The 22,500-nt window shown below is 46.7% G+C and overlaps 2 protein-coding genes across 9 annotated transcripts in view; both read right to left on the minus strand.

The window, feature by feature from the left end:
* Positions 1-16,063, minus strand: part of LOC132463013 (glutamate decarboxylase 1-like) — an 18,901-nt gene extending 2,838 nt beyond the window's left edge. Inside the window, exons 1-15 of one of the 2 annotated variants that reach the window (XM_060058865.1) lie at positions 15,439-16,063; positions 14,240-14,376; positions 12,013-12,069; positions 10,460-10,594; positions 10,052-10,294; positions 8,736-8,826; positions 4,269-4,381; positions 4,022-4,137; positions 2,892-2,971; positions 2,749-2,803; positions 2,374-2,490; positions 1,898-1,962; positions 1,728-1,806; positions 564-713; positions 97-204 (exon numbers count right to left, since the gene is read on the minus strand). In XM_060058865.1, coding sequence (XP_059914848.1) covers positions 97-204; positions 564-713; positions 1,728-1,806; positions 1,898-1,962; positions 2,374-2,490; positions 2,749-2,803; positions 2,892-2,971; positions 4,022-4,137; positions 4,269-4,381; positions 8,736-8,826; positions 10,052-10,294; positions 10,460-10,594; positions 12,013-12,069; positions 14,240-14,315 — 1,485 coding nt within the window. In that variant the 5' untranslated portion in view covers positions 14,316-14,376; positions 15,439-16,063. The remainder of the gene's footprint in view (positions 1-96; positions 205-563; positions 714-1,727; positions 1,807-1,897; positions 1,963-2,373; positions 2,491-2,748; positions 2,804-2,891; positions 2,972-4,021; positions 4,138-4,268; positions 4,382-8,735; positions 8,827-10,051; positions 10,295-10,459; positions 10,595-12,012; positions 12,070-14,239; positions 14,377-15,438) is intronic. The other variant, XM_060058866.1, reaches the window with a different exon arrangement.
* Positions 16,064-17,644: 1,581 nt separating this feature from the next.
* Positions 17,645-21,890, minus strand: LOC132463015 (glutamate-rich protein 2-like). 7 transcript variants are annotated; one of them, XM_060058872.1, is made up of 7 exons: positions 21,544-21,890; positions 21,045-21,143; positions 20,335-20,429; positions 19,563-19,702; positions 19,400-19,457; positions 19,172-19,243; positions 17,645-17,919 (listed from the first exon to the last, which is right to left on the minus strand). In XM_060058872.1, the coding sequence occupies exons 4-7, from the start codon at positions 19,569-19,571 to the stop codon at positions 17,777-17,779; spliced, it is 282 nt and encodes a 93-aa protein (XP_059914855.1). In that variant the 5' UTR covers positions 19,572-19,702; positions 20,335-20,429; positions 21,045-21,143; positions 21,544-21,890; the 3' UTR covers positions 17,645-17,776. The 7 variants fall into 7 exon arrangements, with proteins under 7 accessions (XP_059914855.1, XP_059914852.1, XP_059914851.1 ...); XM_060058869.1 differs by lacking the exon at positions 21,045-21,143; XM_060058868.1 differs by lacking the exon at positions 21,045-21,143 and having other exon boundaries at positions 19,563-19,705.
* Positions 21,891-22,500: the final 610 nt, after the last annotated feature.

The raw sequence follows: 22,500 nt of genomic DNA on the forward strand, positions 1-22,500 counted from the left end.
AGATTGTGTTAGTCCTCACTGCACCCCTGCAACAGGACTGAGAGGAGCCCATCTAAAGTGGGTTCTGTGTTGGGTCGATGTGTCAGGCGGACTCACCACTCCATCGAACACCATCTGGTAGCCCTCGCGGTCCTTGATCTTGTTGTACAGATACTGGGACAGGTCCAGGCACTTGTCAATGTGCTGCTCGAACCCAATCGTACCCTAGAGGAGGTGGAGCAGGACACACTGACTCAGGGAACCAATCTTTGTTCGTCTGGTTTTTATGTCCCTCTCTTCTAGCCTACAACATGAAATCAGCACTCTAGTCCCTTCTGGTTGACTTTCTGATAACCTTTCTCGATCCTTCTGCGTCTTTCTTGTGTTTCCGCTATATTTACTCTGTCTTTACTATATCTTGTCTCTATCTTTACCTTCTTCATGAGGCAGAAATTGAGCCAGTATCTTCTCATCCTGGTTTCTTCCCCATATTTCTGTTATTTTCCTGCGATCTCTCCCCTACATTCGATCTATCTTTCCCCATAGCCTCTCTATCTCTCCTCGGTCTTCCCTCTTCTCGTTACCTTGGCCTTCCACATGAGCCAGAACTTGAAGATGTCCACGTGGCGCCCACACTGGATGGCCATGTCCCCGGTGTCGTAGGTCACGTCATACTGCTTGTCGGGCTGGAACAGGTATCCGGCGCACATGGAGTTACAGCCGGCCAGGATGCCCTGCAGGAGACACACACGATGCACCCAGGCTGGCTGTGATATGGGATGTGATGGATGTGTAATGTTGATGGATGTGTACCGGGAGGGATATGACGGATTTGAGTGTGTGCCTGTGTGTGTATTGTGTATGGGGGTATTGTTTGTGTTTGGTTGTTCGTGTGTATGTGTGTGTGTGTGTGCGTGCGTGCGTGCATTTTTGTTTGTGTGTAAGGTCCAAATCCTATTCTTTATGTGTGTGCTTGATTGTAGGATCTTACATATTGGCGTGCAAGGTGTATAATCCGGGTGCTTTTGGCGTGTTTTTGGACAACCACTAAAGACACTCGGCTTCCTCTCAGCGATGCTACCAATTAGCACCAGCTACGAGAGCACATAGTACGTTAATCAATAGAAACCAATAGCTACCGCACTAGACAGGACTGTCCAAGTGTGTGTGTGTGTGTGAATTCATTTGGATGGGGGACCAGACGGTGCTGGTAGAGGGGTAGAAGGGCCAGCAAGGGTCGCTCATCCCTCTGGCCTATGCTGTATCCCCACTGCCCTCGGACACAGAGGGGGACTCTGTCCAGATGAATAGTGTAATGGGAAGGTTATATTTTGACATTCTGTTTCTCTTGCTGCCATTTGTTGGTATGTGCCTGTTTCCTTGACCTCCTGTGGAAGGTCAAGAAGCAGGGGCTCCCACTGATAGGGCACAGCTACGACCCCCTTTATGACGTCCTGAGGAGGATCATCGATCGTTTACCATCTGGTTAATGAATACTATCATTTTATTGGGCTATATAAGAAGTCCTTGCTTTTGCCAATGCAATCGTGACTCAAAATCCCCACCTCAGGAGCAGCGTCTTTAGGATAAGACGTTAAACCGAGACGTGACTCCCTGCGGTCCCTAAAGATCTCATTGCACCCAAGAGCAGAGGTTTTAACTCCGGTGTCCTTGCCAAACGTATGAATGAATGAATGAATGAATGAATGAATGAGGTAATGTATGAATGCGTGTGTGTGTGTCTGTACCTTCTCCCGGACCAGGATGGCAGAGCACTGCAGGGGTACCCCCATCATCTTGTGGGGGTTCCAGGTCACAGAGTTGGCCCTGGAACAGAGGGCACCGTTTAGAACCTACCCCCGTGTCTCACACACAGGACCCCACTCCCGGTACGCAGACCCCCGGTGCGCCCCTTTACCTCTCGATCCCGTCGAGCTTGTGGCGGTGCTTTCTGGACATCAGCAGACCTCCTCCCCACGCCCCCTGAGGAGACGCACGCAACCAAACTGAGCTCTACGCGCAAACGCTGAATCGTTCAATCAGCACGCAATATAAAGATGGTACATTTGGATGGGAAATTTGGGTGTAAAAGCAATAAATACACAGCATTATTTTATTTTGATATAATATAAAACATTCTCTCCTAGCTCTATAGATTGTATTCAAATGTAAGAATGATGAGGGATATGAAGCATTGGATGGATCAAGTAAAACAGACGCAAAAAAAAGACTGCAGGCTATGTCATTGGCCAGAAATGTATGCCCGCCAGTGGGATGTTTCCCCCTCCCCCGGCCAATGCAGTACAGTGTTAGGCGCTGCTTACCCCGGTGTCCAGTCCCTCACTGAACACCCCCCACTAAAACCAGCAGCATGTCTGCGGCAGGCCCACTCACGTCCACGTGCAGCCACAGGTTGTACTTCTCGCAGATGTCGGCGATCTCATTGATGGGGTCGAAGGCCCCGTACACGGTGGAGCCCCCCGTGGCGTTCACAAACAGCGGCACGCAGCCCTGTGGGACGCACCGGAGGTCAGGGGTCAGGGTCAGGGTTAGAGGGGGACAAACACAGAGGGAGACAGGGAAGACAGAGAGACAGAAAGAAGGAAAGAAAGGACGTGAAAAGAGATGGTATAAATAAACAAGGAACGAGAGTGAAAGAGTGACAGGAAGAATGAAAGACAACGAAAAAGAAACGTCGGAAGAAATAAAGAAATAGATGAAAGAAAGAGTTTAAGAAAGTCAGGAGGGAGGAAGGTGCTGGACGCCCACCTTCTGTTTGGCGTCAATGATCTTGGCCTCCAGGTCTGCAGGAATGACTCTCCCCCTGAAAGGAAGCAGAGGTTCATCAGCACACGGTGCTACGCCGCGGTGTTACAGTGTGGACTCGGTCTCCTGGCGTACGGCTGCTGTACCTCTCATCGGTGCTGAGCAGGATGACGTTCTCTGAGCCGAAACCCAGGGCGGCGCCGGCCTTCTTGATGGAGTAGTGGCTCTGGAGAGAGAGGCAAAGATACAATCACTGGATTACATATCATTCTGAGGATCTGATACTCTTTATCATCAACAATCAACCTTTATTTTTTTCCCAATTCACTCACTTCATTGTATCAAGTGGACGTTGTGCTTTCATGTATCCCAGACTTAATGTTTTGAATGGTCTGCCTTTTTGTCTGATGTAAAGCACACATACCCATTTCGTTTATTATTATCATGATTACAATCCAGCCAACGCTGAAATATAACACGATCACTGTGTGACAGTAACGTATAAGGGGCCTTGCTTGTTGTCAAAGTGTTAGATTTGCAGGAGGCAACATAGAGGGAGCAGATGTGGTGGATAAAGCTGTTTAATTTAAGTGGCCGTTGGTTTGATTGGATTGAACCCAATGATAATTACCAGACTATCTGAACGCCATAGCCAGCCAGCCAGCCATATCACACACTCCATTAGGATAGCTTAAATGGATCGTCTTTTACTGTTTGTGTGTGTGTGTGTGTGTGTGTGTGTGTGTGTGTGTGTGTGTGTGTGTGTGTGTGTGTGTGTGTGTGTGTGTGTGTGTGTGTGTGTGTGTGTGCGCTTGTGTGTGTTTTCCTATGCCTGTGGGTATGTGTCTGTGTGTTTGCATGCGTGCCTGTGTGTGTGTGTCTACTTGTGTGTCTGCCTGTGAGTGTGTGTGTGTGTGTGTGTGTGTGTGTGTATGTGTGTGATTGTGTGTGTTTGTGTGTGTGCTTGCATTTGTGTCTGCCTGTGTGTTGGTCTGTGTCCGTCTGTCTAGCTGTCTACATGCATTTGTCTGTGTGTGTGTCTGTGTGTGTGTGTGTGTTGATATGTTTGTGTGTGTCTGCCTGTATGTGTGTGTGTTTATATGCATGTGTATGTGTGTATGTATTTGTTTGCGTTTTTATATGTGCGTGTGTCTGCATTGTGTTTGTGTGTCTTTATATTCATTTGTATGTAAGTGTGTATGTGTGTGTGTGTGTGTGTGTGTGTGTGTGTGTGTGTGTGTGTGTGTGTGTGTGTGTGTCTCCTGAGCAGACGTACGTGTTCGGAGGTGAAGAGGACCAGGCGCGGCGCTGCAGACATGCCCTTGGCCTTCACCTCAGGGAAGTACTTGTAGCGTGCGATCATCACGCTGTACATGTTGGAGATGGCGCCCCCTGTGGACCGCAGAGACACACATCAGGACCCTGGACAGCACTAAACCAGTGGCCCACACACACACACACACACACACACACACACACACACACACACACACACACACACACACACACACACACACACACACCTGGGGAGAACAGGCCGTCCCCCTCGCCGTTGGGCCAGCCCACCATCTCCCTCATCTTCTTCAGGGTCAGCTGCTCCATCAGAACAAACACCGGCGCAATCTCATAGGTGAACCTGTCAATCACACACAGATAGATAGATAGATAGATAGATAGATAGATAGATAGATAGATAGATAGATAGATAGTACTTTATTGTCATTGCACATGTTACAGAGCAACGAAATTACCATGTAAATTAAACATGTTGGAGTTAAACATCTGGGCTTGGTGCTGATGAGGATGAGGGAGAGTAGCAGAACAGCTCGGCACATACTGACTGTGCAGACGATTGGGTAAATAGAAAACCTTTAACAATCCATGATATTGTAAGTATAATAGAATATGGATATGATATCAGTTAGAATCTCAATGCACACTCAGGAATACATACTCCTACAACCACCCATGCCGTACACTAACACACACAAACACAGAAATAGACACACACACACACACGCATGCACGCACGCACGCACGCACGCACGCACACACACACACACACACACACACACACACACACACACACAAACACACAGTAGCCTAGCAGTGATATTGTTCGTTAGAGCAGACTGAGAAGTGAGGCTTGCGCTGACCAAGCTAATTTAAAGTTGTCAGATAAGGGAGGCAGCAAACATTCATATTTAAATCCTACCCTCATGTCCCAGTACTTTAATTAAAACCCCAAATGCTGTGATGGCTATCAGTCAGCCCTGACAATCTTCCTGGCAGGCTTGAATGAGGCTGATGTAACAGTGCTGTGTGTATGTGTGTTTGTGTGTGTGTGCGTGTGTGTGTGTGTGTGTGTGTGTGTGTGTGTGTGTGTGTGTGTGTGTGTGTGTGGGGGGGGGGGGGGGGGGGGGTTGTGTGTTTGTGTGTGTCAGTGTGTGTGTGTTTGTGTTCGAACTATGTGTGTGTGTAATGTGTGTGTGTGTGTGGGCTTGATGTAGGTGTGTATAATGAGTGCCAAAGTATGTGTGTGTGTTTGTGTGTGTGTGTGTGTGTGTGTGTGTGTGTGTGTGTGTGTGTGTGTGTGTTTGAAGTTTGTGTTTGTGTAATGACTGTTTGGTGTGGGGAAGAGAGAGAGAGAGAGAGAGAGAGAGAGAGAGAGAGAGAGAGGGGGGGGGGGGGGAGAGAGACAGAGAGAGCTGTTTGAAAGAGATAACAGTCTATTTTACCAAAATGTAGCACATGCACACATATGCACAAGCAGAGTGGGATGGGGGTTAAATAAAAAAGTGTTCTGTAACTGGCCTAATTAGACTGAGGGTGTTCGAAGATAAGCCTTGGCTGTGTGTGTGTGTGTGTGTGTGTGTGTGTGTGTGTGTGTGTGTGTGTGTGTGTGTGTGTGTGTGTGTGTGTGTGTGTGTGTGTGTTGTGTGTGTGTGTGTGTGTGTGTGTCTGCTTGTTTTGTGTGTCTGCGTACATGTGTGTTTGTGTGTGTGTGTGTGTGTGTGTGTGTGTGTGTCTACAATAAAGAAAATGTCATGGCGGTCTAACATGAAGAAAATGAAAGTGCAGGAAATGACATCAGAAGAGATAAATGGGGCTTTGAGGAGGTGGGAGGGGGTTGTGGGCTCGGAGTGAAGGGGTCTTAACAAACAGAGAAAGGAAGGCGAGGATGAAAAAGAAAAAGAGGGAGAGGGAGCGGGGGAGGGAGAGAGAGCTATCTCTCTTGTTTAATCACTCTTGCTTAGCAGTGACCCGGGGGGGTGGATGTGATTGGAACATTAGCTTCCCAGTCAATACATGCAGCCTGATGATGACGGATGGCCCTGCTATAGCATACAGGAGTGGCATAGCATGGGATAGAATAGCATGGGAGCTAGTTACTATACCTTGGAATACTTTATCATTGAATACCATAGAATGGAACTAGCCTAGCCTAGAACTTGCATCGCGTGCAACATTTATTGTATGGAATAGCATAGCATTGAACTAGCATAGCCAGTTTTAGCATAGCATGGAAGCTAGCAGCACAAAAGCTGGCATGGAGTAGCACAGCATGGAACTAGCATAGTATATAATGAGCAATGCATAGAATTAGCATAGCATGGATTAGCATAGCATAGAAGCTAGTATAGCATGACAAATACAGCATTATTGGCCACAACAGAAATATTAAAAGATATAATATATTTTTGTGTATTTAACTTTTTGGTATTTAGCCAACTAGTCAACTTGATTTAACCACAAATATTCCACACACATACATGCATATATAAATACATGACATCCAGGAGCCCCACGGTGAAACACTGTGGTTCCAGACCGTCCATCCACACCGGGCTTCAGAGTGACAGAGCCTTTTTAAAATTCCCCTTCGCTCCGCGAGTCATTTCACGCTGTAATGACAATAATGGAGATCATTATCCCAATCAGAGCCAATCATCGGTCCTTTCAGGGCGAGAATCACCCCTTCGTCACCTGCCCCTCTCGGGGGACCGCCCTTAAATGCCCTTATTATCAGCATCAAGGGCGCGCATGTGTGTGTGCGTGCGTGCGTGCTCGCGTGAGTGTGTGTGCATGTGTGCGCGACTAACACTTTGACCCCCTCCGCCAGCCTCTCAAAGCACCATTGAGTCCTTCTGTATCCATGGGGACAATGGAGCCGGAATGAGTGGCCCGCAGGGGATCAGAGGCTGCCCGTCCCCGCGCTGCCTCCGGGCTCCAGGACGTTGTTGTGTCAGCGTGGGGCCCCAGCTGGCCTATCTGCCAGGACCAGCCCACAATGAGCCCGCGCTGCTCAATGGGCCGCGGCGCCCGGCTCTCCCTATCTGGGACAGACAGGGCTGGTGGGCGGATGCCAGAGTGGGGATTTGGGCGTTCTTCCAGCGCCAGAGGGATGAGATGGGGAAGGTATTTTTGGATGAAAAAAATGTCTATTGTATATGGTGATGATTTCCTTTGTATTTTTATTGCTAAGCTTTTGATTTGTGTTCTCCGGATCAAATATTTTATTTGATGATTCATTACAAAGTTAGACTTATGAAATGTATTCAAATATAAGTTACATTGATTTAATTCCTAAGGTTAGCAATCTTTTGATACATTGGCTTAGATGTCAATTCAGCTTTACTTTTCCCCCAAAACATAATTAACTGTAAAAGGGAATCGATTAAAATGGCGACTCGTTAAAAATAAGCATCCGATTTCATTATAAAACAAGAGGGACACGCTTTTAACCCAAGTCTCATAAAAACGCATATTGTTTTGCTCTCAGATTTCAGCCTTTTCTTCGCAGCTTGTAACTGTGTGCTAAAGTGCAGGTTGGTCCACAGGCACTGCACACTCAGGCCTGTAACGTCCCTGTGATGTATCAATGACCTTATCACAGATCTAGGTCATTCCCGCATGCATTTGTATGCGTATGTGTATGAGTTTGTTTATATGCATGTGTATGTGCATGTGTATGTATGTGTGGTTGTGTGTTTAGTTTGTGTGTCTGTGTTTGCGTTCATATTATTTATTTGTGTGCACATACACATGCACGTGCATGTGAGTGTGCGTGCGTGTACGTATGTGCGTCTACGTGTGTGTGTGTGTGTTTATCACCATGAATGTGTGTATGCGTACGGTGCCGCCTGGCTCACATCCTCTATCAGCACGGCCCACCATGGAAGTACTGACCCGCGATCAATATGCAATCTAACCTCCCCCTGGGGCCCCGGGGCCCGTCAGGGGCCGGTCCGGACTCCCAGGGTCTCGGTATACAGTCGTTGGCAGGCCCACGGTCGATACCCCCGGTCTATCCTGGCCTGACAGAACACCTAGCATCACGACCTCTGGAGCCGGCCAGGGGTCGGTCGCTGTGAGGGCCCCACTGCAGCGTCTGATCCGGGGCCCACGCCGCTCTGAGCAGCCCATCAGAGGGGGCCCCCCGGGCGGCTCTGTGTCCTGTGTTGACACTGAATGGTGTCCCCCTTCTATATATAGCCCGACATAGATGCTATGACATTCCCACAAGCACAACACACATGCTAACATATGAACATGTGCACTGCACACGCATCGACACATGCACACATACACGCAGGAAATATATGTTATACACAGCCAAATCCACCTACACAAGCAAAACCAAGCACATACACACGCACATGGACACACACACACACACACACACACACACACACACACACACAATATATGAATATCACACACACGACCACATCCACCAACAAAATCACTCAAACAGGCACAAACGTGCACGCACACACATACACATACACACACACACACACACACACACACTGACAACTACCCACAGAGTACCATTTATGTGTGCGTGTGTTTGTGTGTGTGTGTGTGTGTGTGTGTGTGTGTGTGTGTGTGTGTGTGTGTGTGTGTGTGTGTGTGTGTGTGTGTGTGTGTGTGTGTGTGTGACATTGACAGATCCAGGTCGGAGCCGGGCCAGGAGGGAGACTCACATGTTGGTGTTGGCCGTGGAGGTCAGCCACTCTCCGGCCAGGCCGATGATGTCCAGGCCGGTGGAGAGCTGGTTGAAGAAGCGTGGGTGACCTGGGGAGCACCAGACCCAACACAAGGGTCAACACAGAGCTACAGAGATAAGTTGGGACTCAAGCCAGCTGCTGAGGAAGATAGGCCCTCCACCAAAAAACACCCCTGTGGGATTCACTGTTCATTTTAAGTACACAGGACTGTAGAGGCCTGCCTCTCCGCAGGCCTACATATAAATTAACACAAATAATTAAAAATGAATATATCCTCATAGCCTATTATTGTACAATTATTATTTTGATCCAGTATGGTTCCTGCCTGTATGTTACATAGTTTTGTTGTTTCTATTTTTTCGTTTTCCCGAGGCCTTTGTAATTAGAGGAAGCCAGCTCGTCTGCTCTATTTTTGGTTCTATGACAACAGCGTTTAGGCCTATACGTCGAATGCACTTTGTTTTTTGGGTTATTTTCAAATAATTGGCTAATTCAAACTTCTAACACAATGTACGAGCAGCAAATACAATCTAGCTATTGATCATTTTAAATAAACATATATGCCAAACATGCGACACTTCTTGGGGTAGCCTAATCCGCTTCAGTACGCTGGACAGCTCTCGCCCCTCACACCAACGTCAGATCACCACCACGGTGGCGCCTTACCCTCCTCTACTTTAAATCCGGTGACAGCGGGTTTTAAATTCCGTCCGTTCCATCCTCTTAATGACCAGTGAACGCGCTTGTAGACATAACACGCGGCGTGATAAAAAAAACCCATGGGACACTTTAAACGCTGTCGTTCCTAACAGCTTGAAATAGCACTTCACTTGGTCGAGAAACCCCCTCAGGCGACACTCGCTTAATAAGTGGAGGAAGGAAGGAGCAGAGCGATGTGAACTGAATTATCAGGGGGACAATAAAGCCACGCGCTGGCGGGACCGGGGGCTATTCGTTCCCGATATGCGAGGACGCTCTGCTAAATAGCCATAGCATGCAGCGACCGAGCCAATTATAATGTTACACACCAAAACGATTAGCCCCTAATTATAATAACAATACGATAGAGTTTCTGTTTCTGATGGATTACATCTGGTGCAACGTGGAGGTCAAGATCTTAGAAGGCCAGTTTATTTTTTGTTGCCTTTAAAGCATTCTTTATGTTTTTCTTTATAACGATCTGTAACGATTATGTGGCAGGTATTTAATTGAATATGAGGGCGGGGGCGTTAAGACAGCCCGCTCGACAGAATTTGAATGTTGAAAACGTGAACCTTGCAGCTATAACTGACCTGTGCGGACGCCATACTTGAGCGTGTCCCTGCAGTCCACCAGGATCTGCTCCAAGGACTCCGGCTGGTCGGACAGCTCCAGGTTGAAGCCCTCCATGCCCTCCAGCAGCTGGTGTGGGTGGTGGAAGTCCAGCACCTTGGTGGAGCGGTCGAACGTCTTCCTGACGTAGTTGGTGAGGATCTCGACCACCTCCATCAGGAACTGGATGGTTGGCTCCTCGCCATTTTTGGCGGGAAGCAGGTCTGTGACGCGAATGAGAGCGAAAATTGTAATTATACTAAAAAGCGATTCGATAACGTTCTTCACAGTTGAAGCACCGGATACCAGTGCTTTGTTAATTATTAGTGAAAGAATAAATCACGGTCCACATATATACATGTAAATTTTTTTTTTTGACGTATTCTCACCTCGAGCATACAGATTGGAGAAGTCGCTCTCCGTGCGGCGGAAGCGCGAGTCGCTGTTGTCGCCGCAAGAGAGCAGGTTCTTCTGGCCCGCGAGCCTCCCCTTGTCGTCCAGGCTGTTGTTCTTCTGCAAGAACCCTAGGGTGTTACAAGACGAGACGCAGGGGGACGGGGGACGGGGACGGACGGACGGACGATCAGTTACTACCAAACGTCTCCATTCTGGACGGAGAAAGAAAAAAAGAGACCAACACAACCAAGAAGCCCTCGACGAAGGATGTTCGAAATGTCCACTTCTTCCACAAACGGCTTCCACAAAATGGTTTCACCGTCAGTTCCAACTGAGCCACCTGCTCTGAAGTAGGCCCTCAACACAGTATAGGCCTAGATTTTATTTGCAAGTAGGGGGTAGCCTTTATTCCATCGCACATCCAGAAATCAGAACCACAAGTGACGTGAGTCTCGCGGAGAACAAAAAAGGAAACACCCATTTGAGTTGTTGATGGCCTTTCTTCCGGCTGTCGAAGCCCGGCGGCTCGCGGCTAACCGGGAAGGCATAGGTGACGGTGCACGCGCCCCTTCAGCCAGTACACGCAGACGCAGTAAATTGGGAGCAATGAAGGGTGCCTTCGATCGTCAGTTCCAGAACTGTCCGCCCTCTTCAACGTCCATTTTCGATTCCACAGTCAATTGTGTTTTGATAAACCTTATCACAGTCTTGTATGTAGGCCTATGCCTAATATTGGAAAAATGCGAAATCAAAAGCAGGCATCCAGACCAATTGCTCCGAATTTTCATGAGAGAAATATCTGTTGTAATGTCTTAACTATTTACTTTTTTACTAACTACGACTAACCACTTAAATGATTACATCTCAGCTTGAGATTTATTCACTGGTTTCAAGAGATAAGAGATAAGGCCGAGAGGCATGTGCATCAAAATGGCCTCAGCTGTCAACAAACCCTCGCTTAGTTTATATGATAAAATATTCCAAACGCCGTCACCAAAAATGTTTCATGAATAATGAGTAGGCCTAGGCCTAGTCGATGCAGTTAACATTAAAAGTAGGCTATATAATTACTGAAAATAAATATATAATAACACATTTTATATATGCCTGGCTCTCAGTGATTGGATAATCCCTGCTGAAACAACCCACATTTGATTTTCAGAAAGGAAAAAAAAAGTATAGATATTCTGTTGTGATGGAGTAGGCTAAAGTGGAAGAGAAGGCGCGGGCGTTAGGGAGGGTCAGGCCGCGCTCCCAGCCTCGCCTTATGAAACCTACAGGCTAATCGTCTTTGACCTTTAGGAGATGAGAACGCGCAGTGACAGTCATGGATGGCGCGAGCTCTCAAAGCCCGGAGATCTAGGCTTATAATAAGGCCTCCAACCCAAATAAGGAATAATAATAATAATAATAATAATAATAATAATAATAATAATAATAATAATAATAGTAATAATAATAATAATAATAATAATTATAATAATAATAATCTGGTAGTAAAGAATGATTACATTTTTTAATGTTTTTTTCAGGGACCAAAACTTACCACAGATCTTCATTCCCAGTTTCCGTGTGCACCCGTGCATCCATGCCTGATCGTAGGCTAAAACAAAATTATCGGGGAAAGGGTTTGAATTTCTCAGATTATGGACTATACACACGGTGGAGACAGTAAGCGCGTGGATGGATAAAAGCAGGTGCGGCTCGCGCGGCTAAGTGGTGTGATGCAAAGCGGTGGAACAACACAAATCAGGCGGGCACGCGCGAGCGGGGTGTGTGGCGGTTCTGTGACGCCCATGGGATGATGATGGCTTTAACACTTCTGATGGCCGTCCGATCAATACGGGCCCGAAGTGGCCCGCGTGGCAAATGCATGGTGGCGTACACCCGGGCAAAGGGGTGGGCTGGAATTAACATCCGTGAAATGAGCTCGCGTAGGAGGACGGGAATTAATTGAGTGAAACACAGTGTGACTGCGCGTGCTGGCAATGTCTGCTGCTGCCGGAAGTCTATATGGAGTCTAATACAGAAACGTATGGCAATCTCTCTCCCTCCCCCCCCCCCCCCCCCCCCCTCTCTCTCTCTCTCTCTCTCTCTCTCTCTCTCTCTCTCTCTCTCTCTCTCTCTCTCTCTCTCTCTCTCTCTCTCTCTCTCTCTCTCGTACGTACACACACACACACACACACACACACACACACACACACACACACACACACACACACACACACACACACACACACACACACACACACGAAACACACAAAACACACAATCCTGCGCTCCAAAAGCCATGCGTATAGGAGTCGGGCATGCTTGGGCAGAAATGGATAGGCCTGGAAAGCGTTGAAATAAATGCAAAACCTAAAACAACAAAGCCAAGAGAAGGACAACACGACACACCTGATACGAAAATTCGTTTTTTTCTCAAAACCAATTTCAGGCTAAGACAAACCTGAGAGGTTCTAGTGTCTGGCTCGGGGCTATAGGGCGGGAGACGGTCACACACAGAGACACTGCACTAGCCGCCGGGCGGGAGATGAAGCGGACAGAGATAATGGTAACATCCAGGCAGCACGAGCCGGCGGAGGGCAAGCGTCCTCCAATCCACCCCGAACGCTTTTTTTTTAGGTTTTATATAAAAATAATAATAAACCTTTATTTTTATTCAACAAATCGAATCAACAAAGTCATTGCATAGTCGAAATATGAAGGGAAAAAAATAACTAAAGAAAGAAATAGGCGAATTACGGTGGAACTCTAGGAGTTCCGTTTTTATCGAACCGTTTATTTTCATTGTAGCTTTTTGCCTTCAAAAGCGATTACCGCCGACGAGGTCCATTCAGAAGCCACTGCAATTATGTGTTATTTCCAGCCGTAATCACGCAGATGGCTGCTTAATTGCCTTGGATGCAAAGAATGGAGTTAAAAAAAAGGCTGATAAAAGCAAAAGAAAAAATGAACTAATCTTTTCAGTGGTTTCAGACAAAGCCTATAACGTAGGCCTACAACCAAAAATATACTTTTGGGTTGCATCGACGTAGAAAGCCTAGAGGGTTTATAGTGGCATCCAACCGCGACGTCGAATAATCAAATCTGACAGCTATAGAATTGAAAATAAAATAAAAACATTACCCTGCAAATGGTTGGCCTAAATAAGAGTGATTTGAACCTCAATCTTTTTTCAGTCATGGGGTGGATATTCTGTTTCTGTTTGGGTCCTATCGAGTGGAGCCTCATACTCCAGCCTATCAGCTATCTAAATCAGGCCATTTAAATCGAAATAAAGCACATCGTGCACGAGCCCTGTTGAAGGCGCGTTATTTCTGCTTGCTTCCCGCGAGCCTCCGATCCCGGCGGTCTGTCCCTCGGCGCTGCGCACCGCTGATCTATTAGACAGCGGCGGACAGCTGTGATAGCTCTGTTTTTAACCGGAATGATTAACGACAGAGCCCCTCGCAGTTAAACGGCTCCTGTGAGGTCGCTCTGGATCCAAGGATCCGAACGTACAGTGGGCGGTAGTACTGCATTCCCCCCTCCCCCCCTGTGACCAGCCAATCAGCTGCATGGTTGGTAACGAATAGGGCTAGGCTACCGCCCACTGTGCGTTCCTGATCTGTGATTTGTTAGCCACGGAGCGTGGTACCGCCCAACGGTACGTTCGGACCCTTGGTTCTAGCCATAGCTAAAAGGCTTGGGTGAGGTTCGTTTCTAACCTAGTGAAAGGCGCGGAGGAGAAGAGGGAGAGCGGCGGAGGGAGATGAGTCCCGACTTACTTGTGGACGAGGGTCTTAAATTGGCAGTGTTAGGGTCTGGGTCCGCGCCGCTGGCGGTGGGTTCGGACGTGGCCATCGCTCTTCCGTGTTCTTCGGTTCGGTAATTAGGTGATCTTCGGCGGGGAATAACCCGGGAACTGCGAACAGATGAAGAGTGATATAGACGCGACAGCTCGGCCTGGACTTAAAAATATTAACATTTTCCGGATGAAAAATAAATAAATTATCGGATTAATTAGGCCTAGGCCTACTTGTATAATGACATGGTTAACATGCATAAAATAACTCGATTCGGAATATATAGGCCTACTTGGCCTATCATTTAACGATTTTTAATGGTTATCGCGATCGTTAAGGTCTGTAGCCTATTACCTGTTGGCTGAATAAGTTCCCGTGCTATTCTCCGTACATAAAGCCTCGGCCCACCAACGGCACTGAAGTAGCCGATGAATAGATGCATTTAGACATAACTCCTCCTATTATGTAGGCCTAACGTGCCACACTAAATAGGCCAACACAATTGATCGAGAGTAGATAGCCTACACTAACGAATAAAGTATAATTAAATTAAATTCATTCGATTTTTAATTTTTTCCTTTATTGAGGCTCAAGAACGAAATCTCCGTCCCCTTAGGAATTAGTCAGAGCAGCAAGATCTGGGAGTCTCAAAGAGTCGTTGTAATTAACTGAGACCATTTTCCATGCACGGAAATTTAGTTGGTCAGTCTCCTGGTTTATTAGCCACATTTCCCCTGCACGATAAAACAGCACATGAAATGCCTATTTCGGACCAAACAGCATAAATGGTTTAATTGGAAGAAAACAGTTTATCATTTAGAAGAGAAAATTTGACATTTTGGACCACAGGTTAAACTTTAAACATTTTTATGTGTTTGAGCAGAACCATGCTTATCAAAGAACGAATTCATTTGTCAAACGCTTGCGACTGATCACTAATGACACCAATCAGGGAAAATGTGTTAATCAAATTCCACACATTCTCCATAGCCTACTAATTTTACGACAAACGCTCACATTTCTTTGCTTAAGTGACACCCTTCGCAGTTTTTTTCTTTTTATCGTTGACATGCATATTTTCTCGTCTAAATATCAATATGTCCCATTTTAACACATGGAAAAACGCCGAATATCTGAAAGCATGCTTTGGAAACACCATAGAGCTTGAGAAGCCGTCTTACCTTCAGCAGGCGCACAGGTTGTCGAGTCTGTATTTGGACCTATGACGGAGCGACCAGAAATCCGGCAAAGGTACGAGATCTAACAGTCCAACGGCGACGACAGCAGAATACCAATAGAGCGCGAAAAAATTCCATCCAGCGGCGCGCGGTGACCCTTTCTCCCTCAAGAATATTGTATTCTTTATTTATATCTCGGCTCCAATCGCCCATTTATACGCCTTGGATGCAACGCACGCGTGAGTCAGAGCCTTGCCTCCCTCTGACGTTTAATGAATCTTCCCCCGAAACCCTTTGACAGACAGCCCCCACTTTAGGAAATCTGGGGGGAACAAAAATACATACACTGCAGAACATGCTACACTCTAAACGTTCAAGTCTATTTATTATATCTACAAGTATGCATGACAGGGTCACAACGTTTAAATCTAGGGGTCTCCTATATATGTCAGTTACATAAATTTACCTTGAGATGTCGACCAAGGACTGACAAGGTTAGGTTTGGACCCCGAAAAGGCTATACCGTGAATATATACTAATTTTATTTAGTTAAGTAAGTCATATTTCAAAGAAGACATTTATTTTGAAGAATCCAGCTGGGTCGAGCTCAACTAAGGGCACTTCAACCAACCAACCAACCCCAAAACAAGGGATAGCTCAGCCACACACGACCGTGAGTGTAACACCAGCACATACGTCCTCGTGACTCATCCATCCCCCCCCCCCCCCCCCACTCCCCCTACTCCCCTCCCCCTCCTCTCTCGACACGGGCTCTCACATGCAGAACACACCCTGATTATTGAGAAGAATGTTGCGAAACGCTGTCATCAACACCCTTTTTATGACCTTGAAATGGACAACAGTGCCGCGACGCTAGGCCGGCCTCGACCAGGCGGGCTTTTATAGTGGCATGGTGGGATGCCCTCCCTCCTCCATGGGTCGTTATCCTGGCTGCCTTGGACCGCTGGACGATCATAATGTGCACTGAGCCCCTTCAAATTAAACAGCCTTATCTGGGAAGACGTGGGCTATGGAGAAATGCTTTATTGTCCTCATAATAATAATTCACCACACACGCTATCAGGTGTAGCATCTATGGTAGATACAGCAGATCCGGCGCGTTTATGAATGTGTGTTTACGTGCAGTGGCGGATTTAGCAAATTGGGGGCCCAAGGCGAAGACATGTATGGGGCCCACCTCATCCAATCTTTAAAAGAGAATGGAGAAAAAATATGTAACGACTGTATGGTGGATAGGCAGGTAAAGCTAATCTGCTGAGTAGTGTCCTCAGAATACTCAGAGTTAGGGTAAGCATCACACTGTCGTGGCGATTCTCTAAAAGACAGAGGTATTTTCTTTCTTCATTTCTGAGTCATCTTGTTGGGTTGGATTCTTCTTGTGTTTCTTTACAGGCAGCTATTCAGAAAGGCGCCAAGGAAAGGTGGTACACACAGACATGCACACACACACACACACGCATACACGCACACACACACACACACACACACACACACACACACACACACACACACACACACACACACACACACACACACACACACACACACACACACAATGTCAGAGACAAGTTTTTTATTTTAAAGCCTACAAATGTACGACTCATGAAATGGGATTAAAATTAGTCATTTCGTTTTTAAATCTTTGATGTATTTTGTCTATGTAAACCGGACTACGCATTTAGGCCTACATCAGTTTCTCAGCATGGTTTAATATGCAACAGAAAATGTTCGACATGACTGCAGCTGTTGATGGTTTGTTATCACTAAAGGTTTCGTTACCTTGCTGCACCCTTTACAGGCAGGTACGTGTGTGTGTATGTGTCTGTGCGTGTATGTGTGTGTGTGTATGTGTGTGTATGCGCGCGCAAGATTGAGTGTGTGAGTGAATCAGGGTACAATGGAAATGTATTAAATGATGGTTCCATTGTTCCCCTTATTTCCACCTCCTTCTCATTGCATTGCCCAATGACCTTCAAACTGTTATTGCATGAGCCTGGACCCCTGGACCGGGCTTGGCTTACTTTCTGCGATTTTCTAACAAACACATTGTTCATAGCGTATGAACAAAGATTACTATCATTTCCATATTCCATATTCAATATTCAGATTTCTGCATTTGCAAAAGGTGGCCATTTCCTCATAATGACCCAGTTTCAGTGATGGAAGAAATAAACTCAGAATCAAAGGCTGTCATCGACTGATTCTTTATTCCCTTAGCAAAGATAAAGTGACGCGAGATGTTGAAAGTTTTACACTACATACAAGCTTGTCTAAAACTGTAATGTGGTAAATATCTCATGAGGATGAGGCAGGATTAGCTTCAATCATGGGTCGAGCCTTCACTGCCTCCAGAGTGATCGTCTTCATCGCACGACTCAGAGTCGTCTGTGTCTTCATCACTATCATCTCCTTCCTCCTCATCGTCGTCCTCCTCATCATCGGTACCGAGCTCCTTTTCTTGGTCTAACGGAGAAACAACGGGGGAAAGAGATCAAACAAATCCCAATGTGCCCAGCAACCTCCTGGACCGAGGCGACCCTGAAGACCCTGAAGTATAACACATTTCAGGCCAATACAACGTAAATAAGTGTAGAAAGAGCACAGAGCCAACCAAAGCCTCCATTCTGAGGGGCATCTATTTGTTACTCATTTACAGCTTCTGCCGCCACTGAGATGAAACTCGGCTTCCTAGCTGACTCCAAGATGGCCCCTGAAAGCTGTACATCTCTCTATACCAGGCTCACAGGGAAGGGAAGGGGGAGGCTTTGGGAAGGCCAAAAAGAAGAAAGGAACCCCTTCAATCTTTTTCTTGTTTTACTTGTATGTTGCGGTTAATTTGTTAATGTCACAGTCAAGGTTAAACAATGGCTGCTTTGTGAATGTATTCCAAAACTCCATATTGTGACGTTGTTGTAGATAGTTTGAATGTATAGTTAATGCTCTGAGTAAAAGTAGTCGTAGTTGTGCTCCTCCATGTCACATGTTGCTACATGGATGGTACATTATGTGATAGAGGCATTCGTTTTCTTTGGGCATACGTTTCAACTTGACTCGAGATTGTTGTTCTCACAGATGTAAACAACCCCAAGCCAGGGATCATTGGCAGACAATTTAATCTCATATGCACATGTGGTTTATTATGTCTGTTTTATAGCAGTCTAATTAATAAGGTGATGAGTGGATTTTAATCACTGAGCACCTCACCGCCTTACATCTGATATAACTGTAATGTGTAATGTTTGTTTTAATTCTTTAGGTTGTTATCGACTGATGAGGAGGAACGTTTATGTTAATGAGACACTGGGGTGGGGGATACAGGCTGATTGGTCACTGCATGTAGGAGGAATCAACTCATTGTGTTTATCCTTGACACTACCAGCTATTTAATTCAAATAATTTATGATTCACTTAAAGTCGTTCTTGGTAAAAGTATCTTCTGAAAATAACTACGTTTTTTAATGCATTAACAGCCATGTGAGACCATCCTGAACCCTTGGGACCACCGATCACTTCTTCACTTAAGAACTGCCTGGCATCTCTGCAGACGAAGACACCTCTGAAAACCCCAAAGTGGATGGACCAATCAGCGGTGGGGGGTGGGACTTTAAATAACATCTTCACACACAGGCACGAGGTCAGGTGTATCAAGAGGCTACATGAACAGACCTACAATGAACCCACTACTGGCTGAAAATACACCAGGTCATCTTCCCACCTTCCAAGAGCTTCTGCTGGATCAGGGGCAGGAACTGGACGGCCTCTGGGTTCTCCGGCTCGTGGACCAGAACTGAGGAAGAGAAGGGGGAACAGAAGAGGGAACCATCATGGGTGTTTCGGGTTCGGCTCATCCAGAACAGCCATAGCAGTGAGTGAGCCAGTGCCCCAGACAGGGTGGTGTGCTAATCAACGTAGGGTGACAGGGGGACGGACGTCAAACACATACTCATGTGACACAGCCGGCTGGCTAGCCCCAGGTCTCGCCTCATCACCGACGACAGGAACTGAAAGTGTTGCAAAGAAACACACACGTGTTGGAGCTAGGCGTCTGCGTTTTTCCGAATCTTGTTCAACAGAGTCGCCGAGCAGGTCGTGTGTCTCTTTTGTACCTCGGCCATGAGTTCCAGTGGAGCTCCTTCCTCCTCCTCCTCTTCCTCCTTGTTGTCCGTCTTAGCCTCTAACTGTCCCTCTTCCTTGCTGTGGGGCTCAGGTCGGGGGAGGGGTGAAGGGGGAGCTGAACGCCGCTTGTCTACTAGCGAGTAAAGACCACAGTTATCGTCAACATCGATTTCATATTTGTCGACTTCATCGTCATTCCCACCATCACTACCACCCTCATCCCCGACATCATCATCATCATCACTATCATCATCATCATCACTACCATCATCAACATCATCATCATCATCATCATCACTACCATCATCAACATCATCATCACCACCACCGCTACCATCATCACCACCGTCACCACCATCGCCTACAACACCATCATCACTCTCACTACCAGCATCCCCCTAATCCCTACCATCATCAGCACCGTCACCACCATCGCCTACAACACCATCATCACTCTCACTACCAGCATCCCCCTAATCCCTACCATCATCAGCACCGTCACCACCATCGCCTACAACACCATCATCACTCTCACTACCAGCATCCCCCTAATCCCTACCATCATCACCACCTCCCCATAATCACCCCCATCCCTACCAGCACCCCATCAACATCACCCCCCCCCCCCCCCCCCCCACTGCCCTCACCCCCACCACCACCATCATCAAGCTACAGAACCTTCTGGTTCCGCAGCCCCCATAGTTTGACCTCTGTGAAAATGAATCTGCGGTAGACTGCTTGTGTCTCCTCCAGGTCACCCACCTGTCCCCTCTGAGTGTGGAGGGGATGGAGGGGATGGGATGAGAGGGTCATGATGGAGAGCTTCTCCTCCTGGCAGACACACCGGTTCTCCAGCCCTAATAGTAATAGTAATTAGTAATACTACTAATACGACTACTATTCTTATTACAATACAATTACTGTTACTGTTAGCATTACTAACTGTTACTATAACAACTCTAACTATTAATATTAATAGTACTACTACTGTTACTGTTAATATTACAATTAAGGTTACTATCACTACTCTTATTACTTTTAAAATGACTGTTACTGTTACTAATACAATAGCTTTTAAGTATTTGAGTCATAGTGATATTACTATCACTATGACTCAAATACTTCAAATACTGTTACTATTAGTTTTACTATTACTGTTAATGTTACAAATCAATTACTATTGCTATTATTGTTACAAATTACTATTGCTGTTATTTAGTGATCTTTCTACTACTGCTGTTTAACTTCAATTACTACTTTTAATATTTCCTTTTATTCAAAGAAATAAGACGCTAGTAATCCCTGAGGGTAAACAAAGGAATCATGGAATGAAGACGGGGAGACATCAGGAAGACCCAAGTGAATTCACTTTCGAACCACGATGGCCCCAGTTGATTGTTGTTACACCTCATGCCATCACCTTCCCCATCCCATAATCCACTAGCGCGATTCATTCGTTAGGGAGAATCTACCTGCATTCCCATTACAGCGTCCACTCTAGTGTCAACCCCATGCGGCGATAACTGCGTTCGCTCGTCTCCCGCGCGCGACTCCAGCGGGTCTCTGAAAGGCTCCCGAGGGAGGAGGGGAGGTACAGGTTCTGCGTTGGCGAATTACCGCTAGGGAAAATAACAGCTCTAGCAACAGTAACCTGGTCACGTGATGCGTCGTGATGATTTCACCCACCAGATTTGTGTGGGGGGATAAACGGTTACCTACGCTTCCTCTGCTCCATTATTTAATAATCAATAGGAAAGGGTTCAAGGAATCATGAAGTGAAACGGCATCTAGTCTGATTGAAGGTGTCCTTTTTAATCCATGCACTGTCTGGAATTAAGAATAAAAAATAAAGAAGAGCTTCTGGGGGGTTGCATTACTGCTCCTCGACGACATGTGATGTCAGTCCGGGTGAACTAGCAGTGGGCCTGTAACTGTAAGGTGTCTGAAGTCGTGTCAAAGTTGTTTGCTCACCCGCTCATAATCTAAGCCAACAGGCCACTTTTGCTTGACGAGGGGAAGTATCTTATAATGGCTTGTTATCCTCCTCACAGCTAGCGGACCGGGGAAACCATCGCCAAACAAATCCTCGTCTCCCTAGCAACGCTGCCCCTAGCCCTTCCGGGGTAGAGCAACCTGCGGTATGGACAACACCGCCCGAACCGTAGACTACTGGGGAAAACTGTTGATTGCAAACCGTCTCCAAAAGCCGTCGTCCCTCATATTTCATCCAATAAGTGGCTGTAACTGCAACATTAGCTGCGCATACATCGACGGAATTGTCTGCCACGACTCTTAAATCATCAAGTCAGTGCCGAGTCTGCCGGCGTGCGCGCGCGCGTGCACGGGCATGGGCACGTCGCTCATTCTAGCTTCTGGGATTTGCGGCTCTCCTCTCAAGTGCTGGTATAATTTATGCGGATGAAAGCGATCAAACTGACAGACCACTCACACCGGGAGCCGGGACACATCCATATCCATTCCGATGGGCCTCATGGGATTGACAAGCGTGCTCATGACCAGCATGAGTTTGGATAAACGGTCCAGGAGCCGTCAGTTTATTTTCATACTTTAATTGGACATTTCTTCTCTTGGAGGTAATGCGAAAATAGCAAAAAACTAAAAATTAATATCAAGTCCTCACTCATCTTCACTTCAGCCCCCATGCCCTCTCTGCCCCCGCCCCCCCCCCCCCTATCTCTCTCTCTCTCTCTCTCTCTCTCTCTCTCTCTCTCTCTCTCTCTCTCTCTCTCTCTCTCTCTCTCTCTCTCTCTCTCTCTCTCTTCTCTCTCTCTCTCTCTCTCTCTCTCTCTCTCTCTCTCTCTCTCTCTCTCTCTCTCTCTCTCTCTCTCTCTCTCTCCCTCCTTAACTTTTTCACTCGCCTCCTCAGTCGCCCCCCCCTCCCCCCTCAAAACAATAAAACACACACGC

Source organism: Gadus macrocephalus, chromosome 8 (genome assembly GCF_031168955.1).
Source record: "Gadus macrocephalus chromosome 8, ASM3116895v1".
NCBI lineage: Eukaryota > Metazoa > Chordata > Actinopteri > Gadiformes > Gadidae > Gadus > Gadus macrocephalus.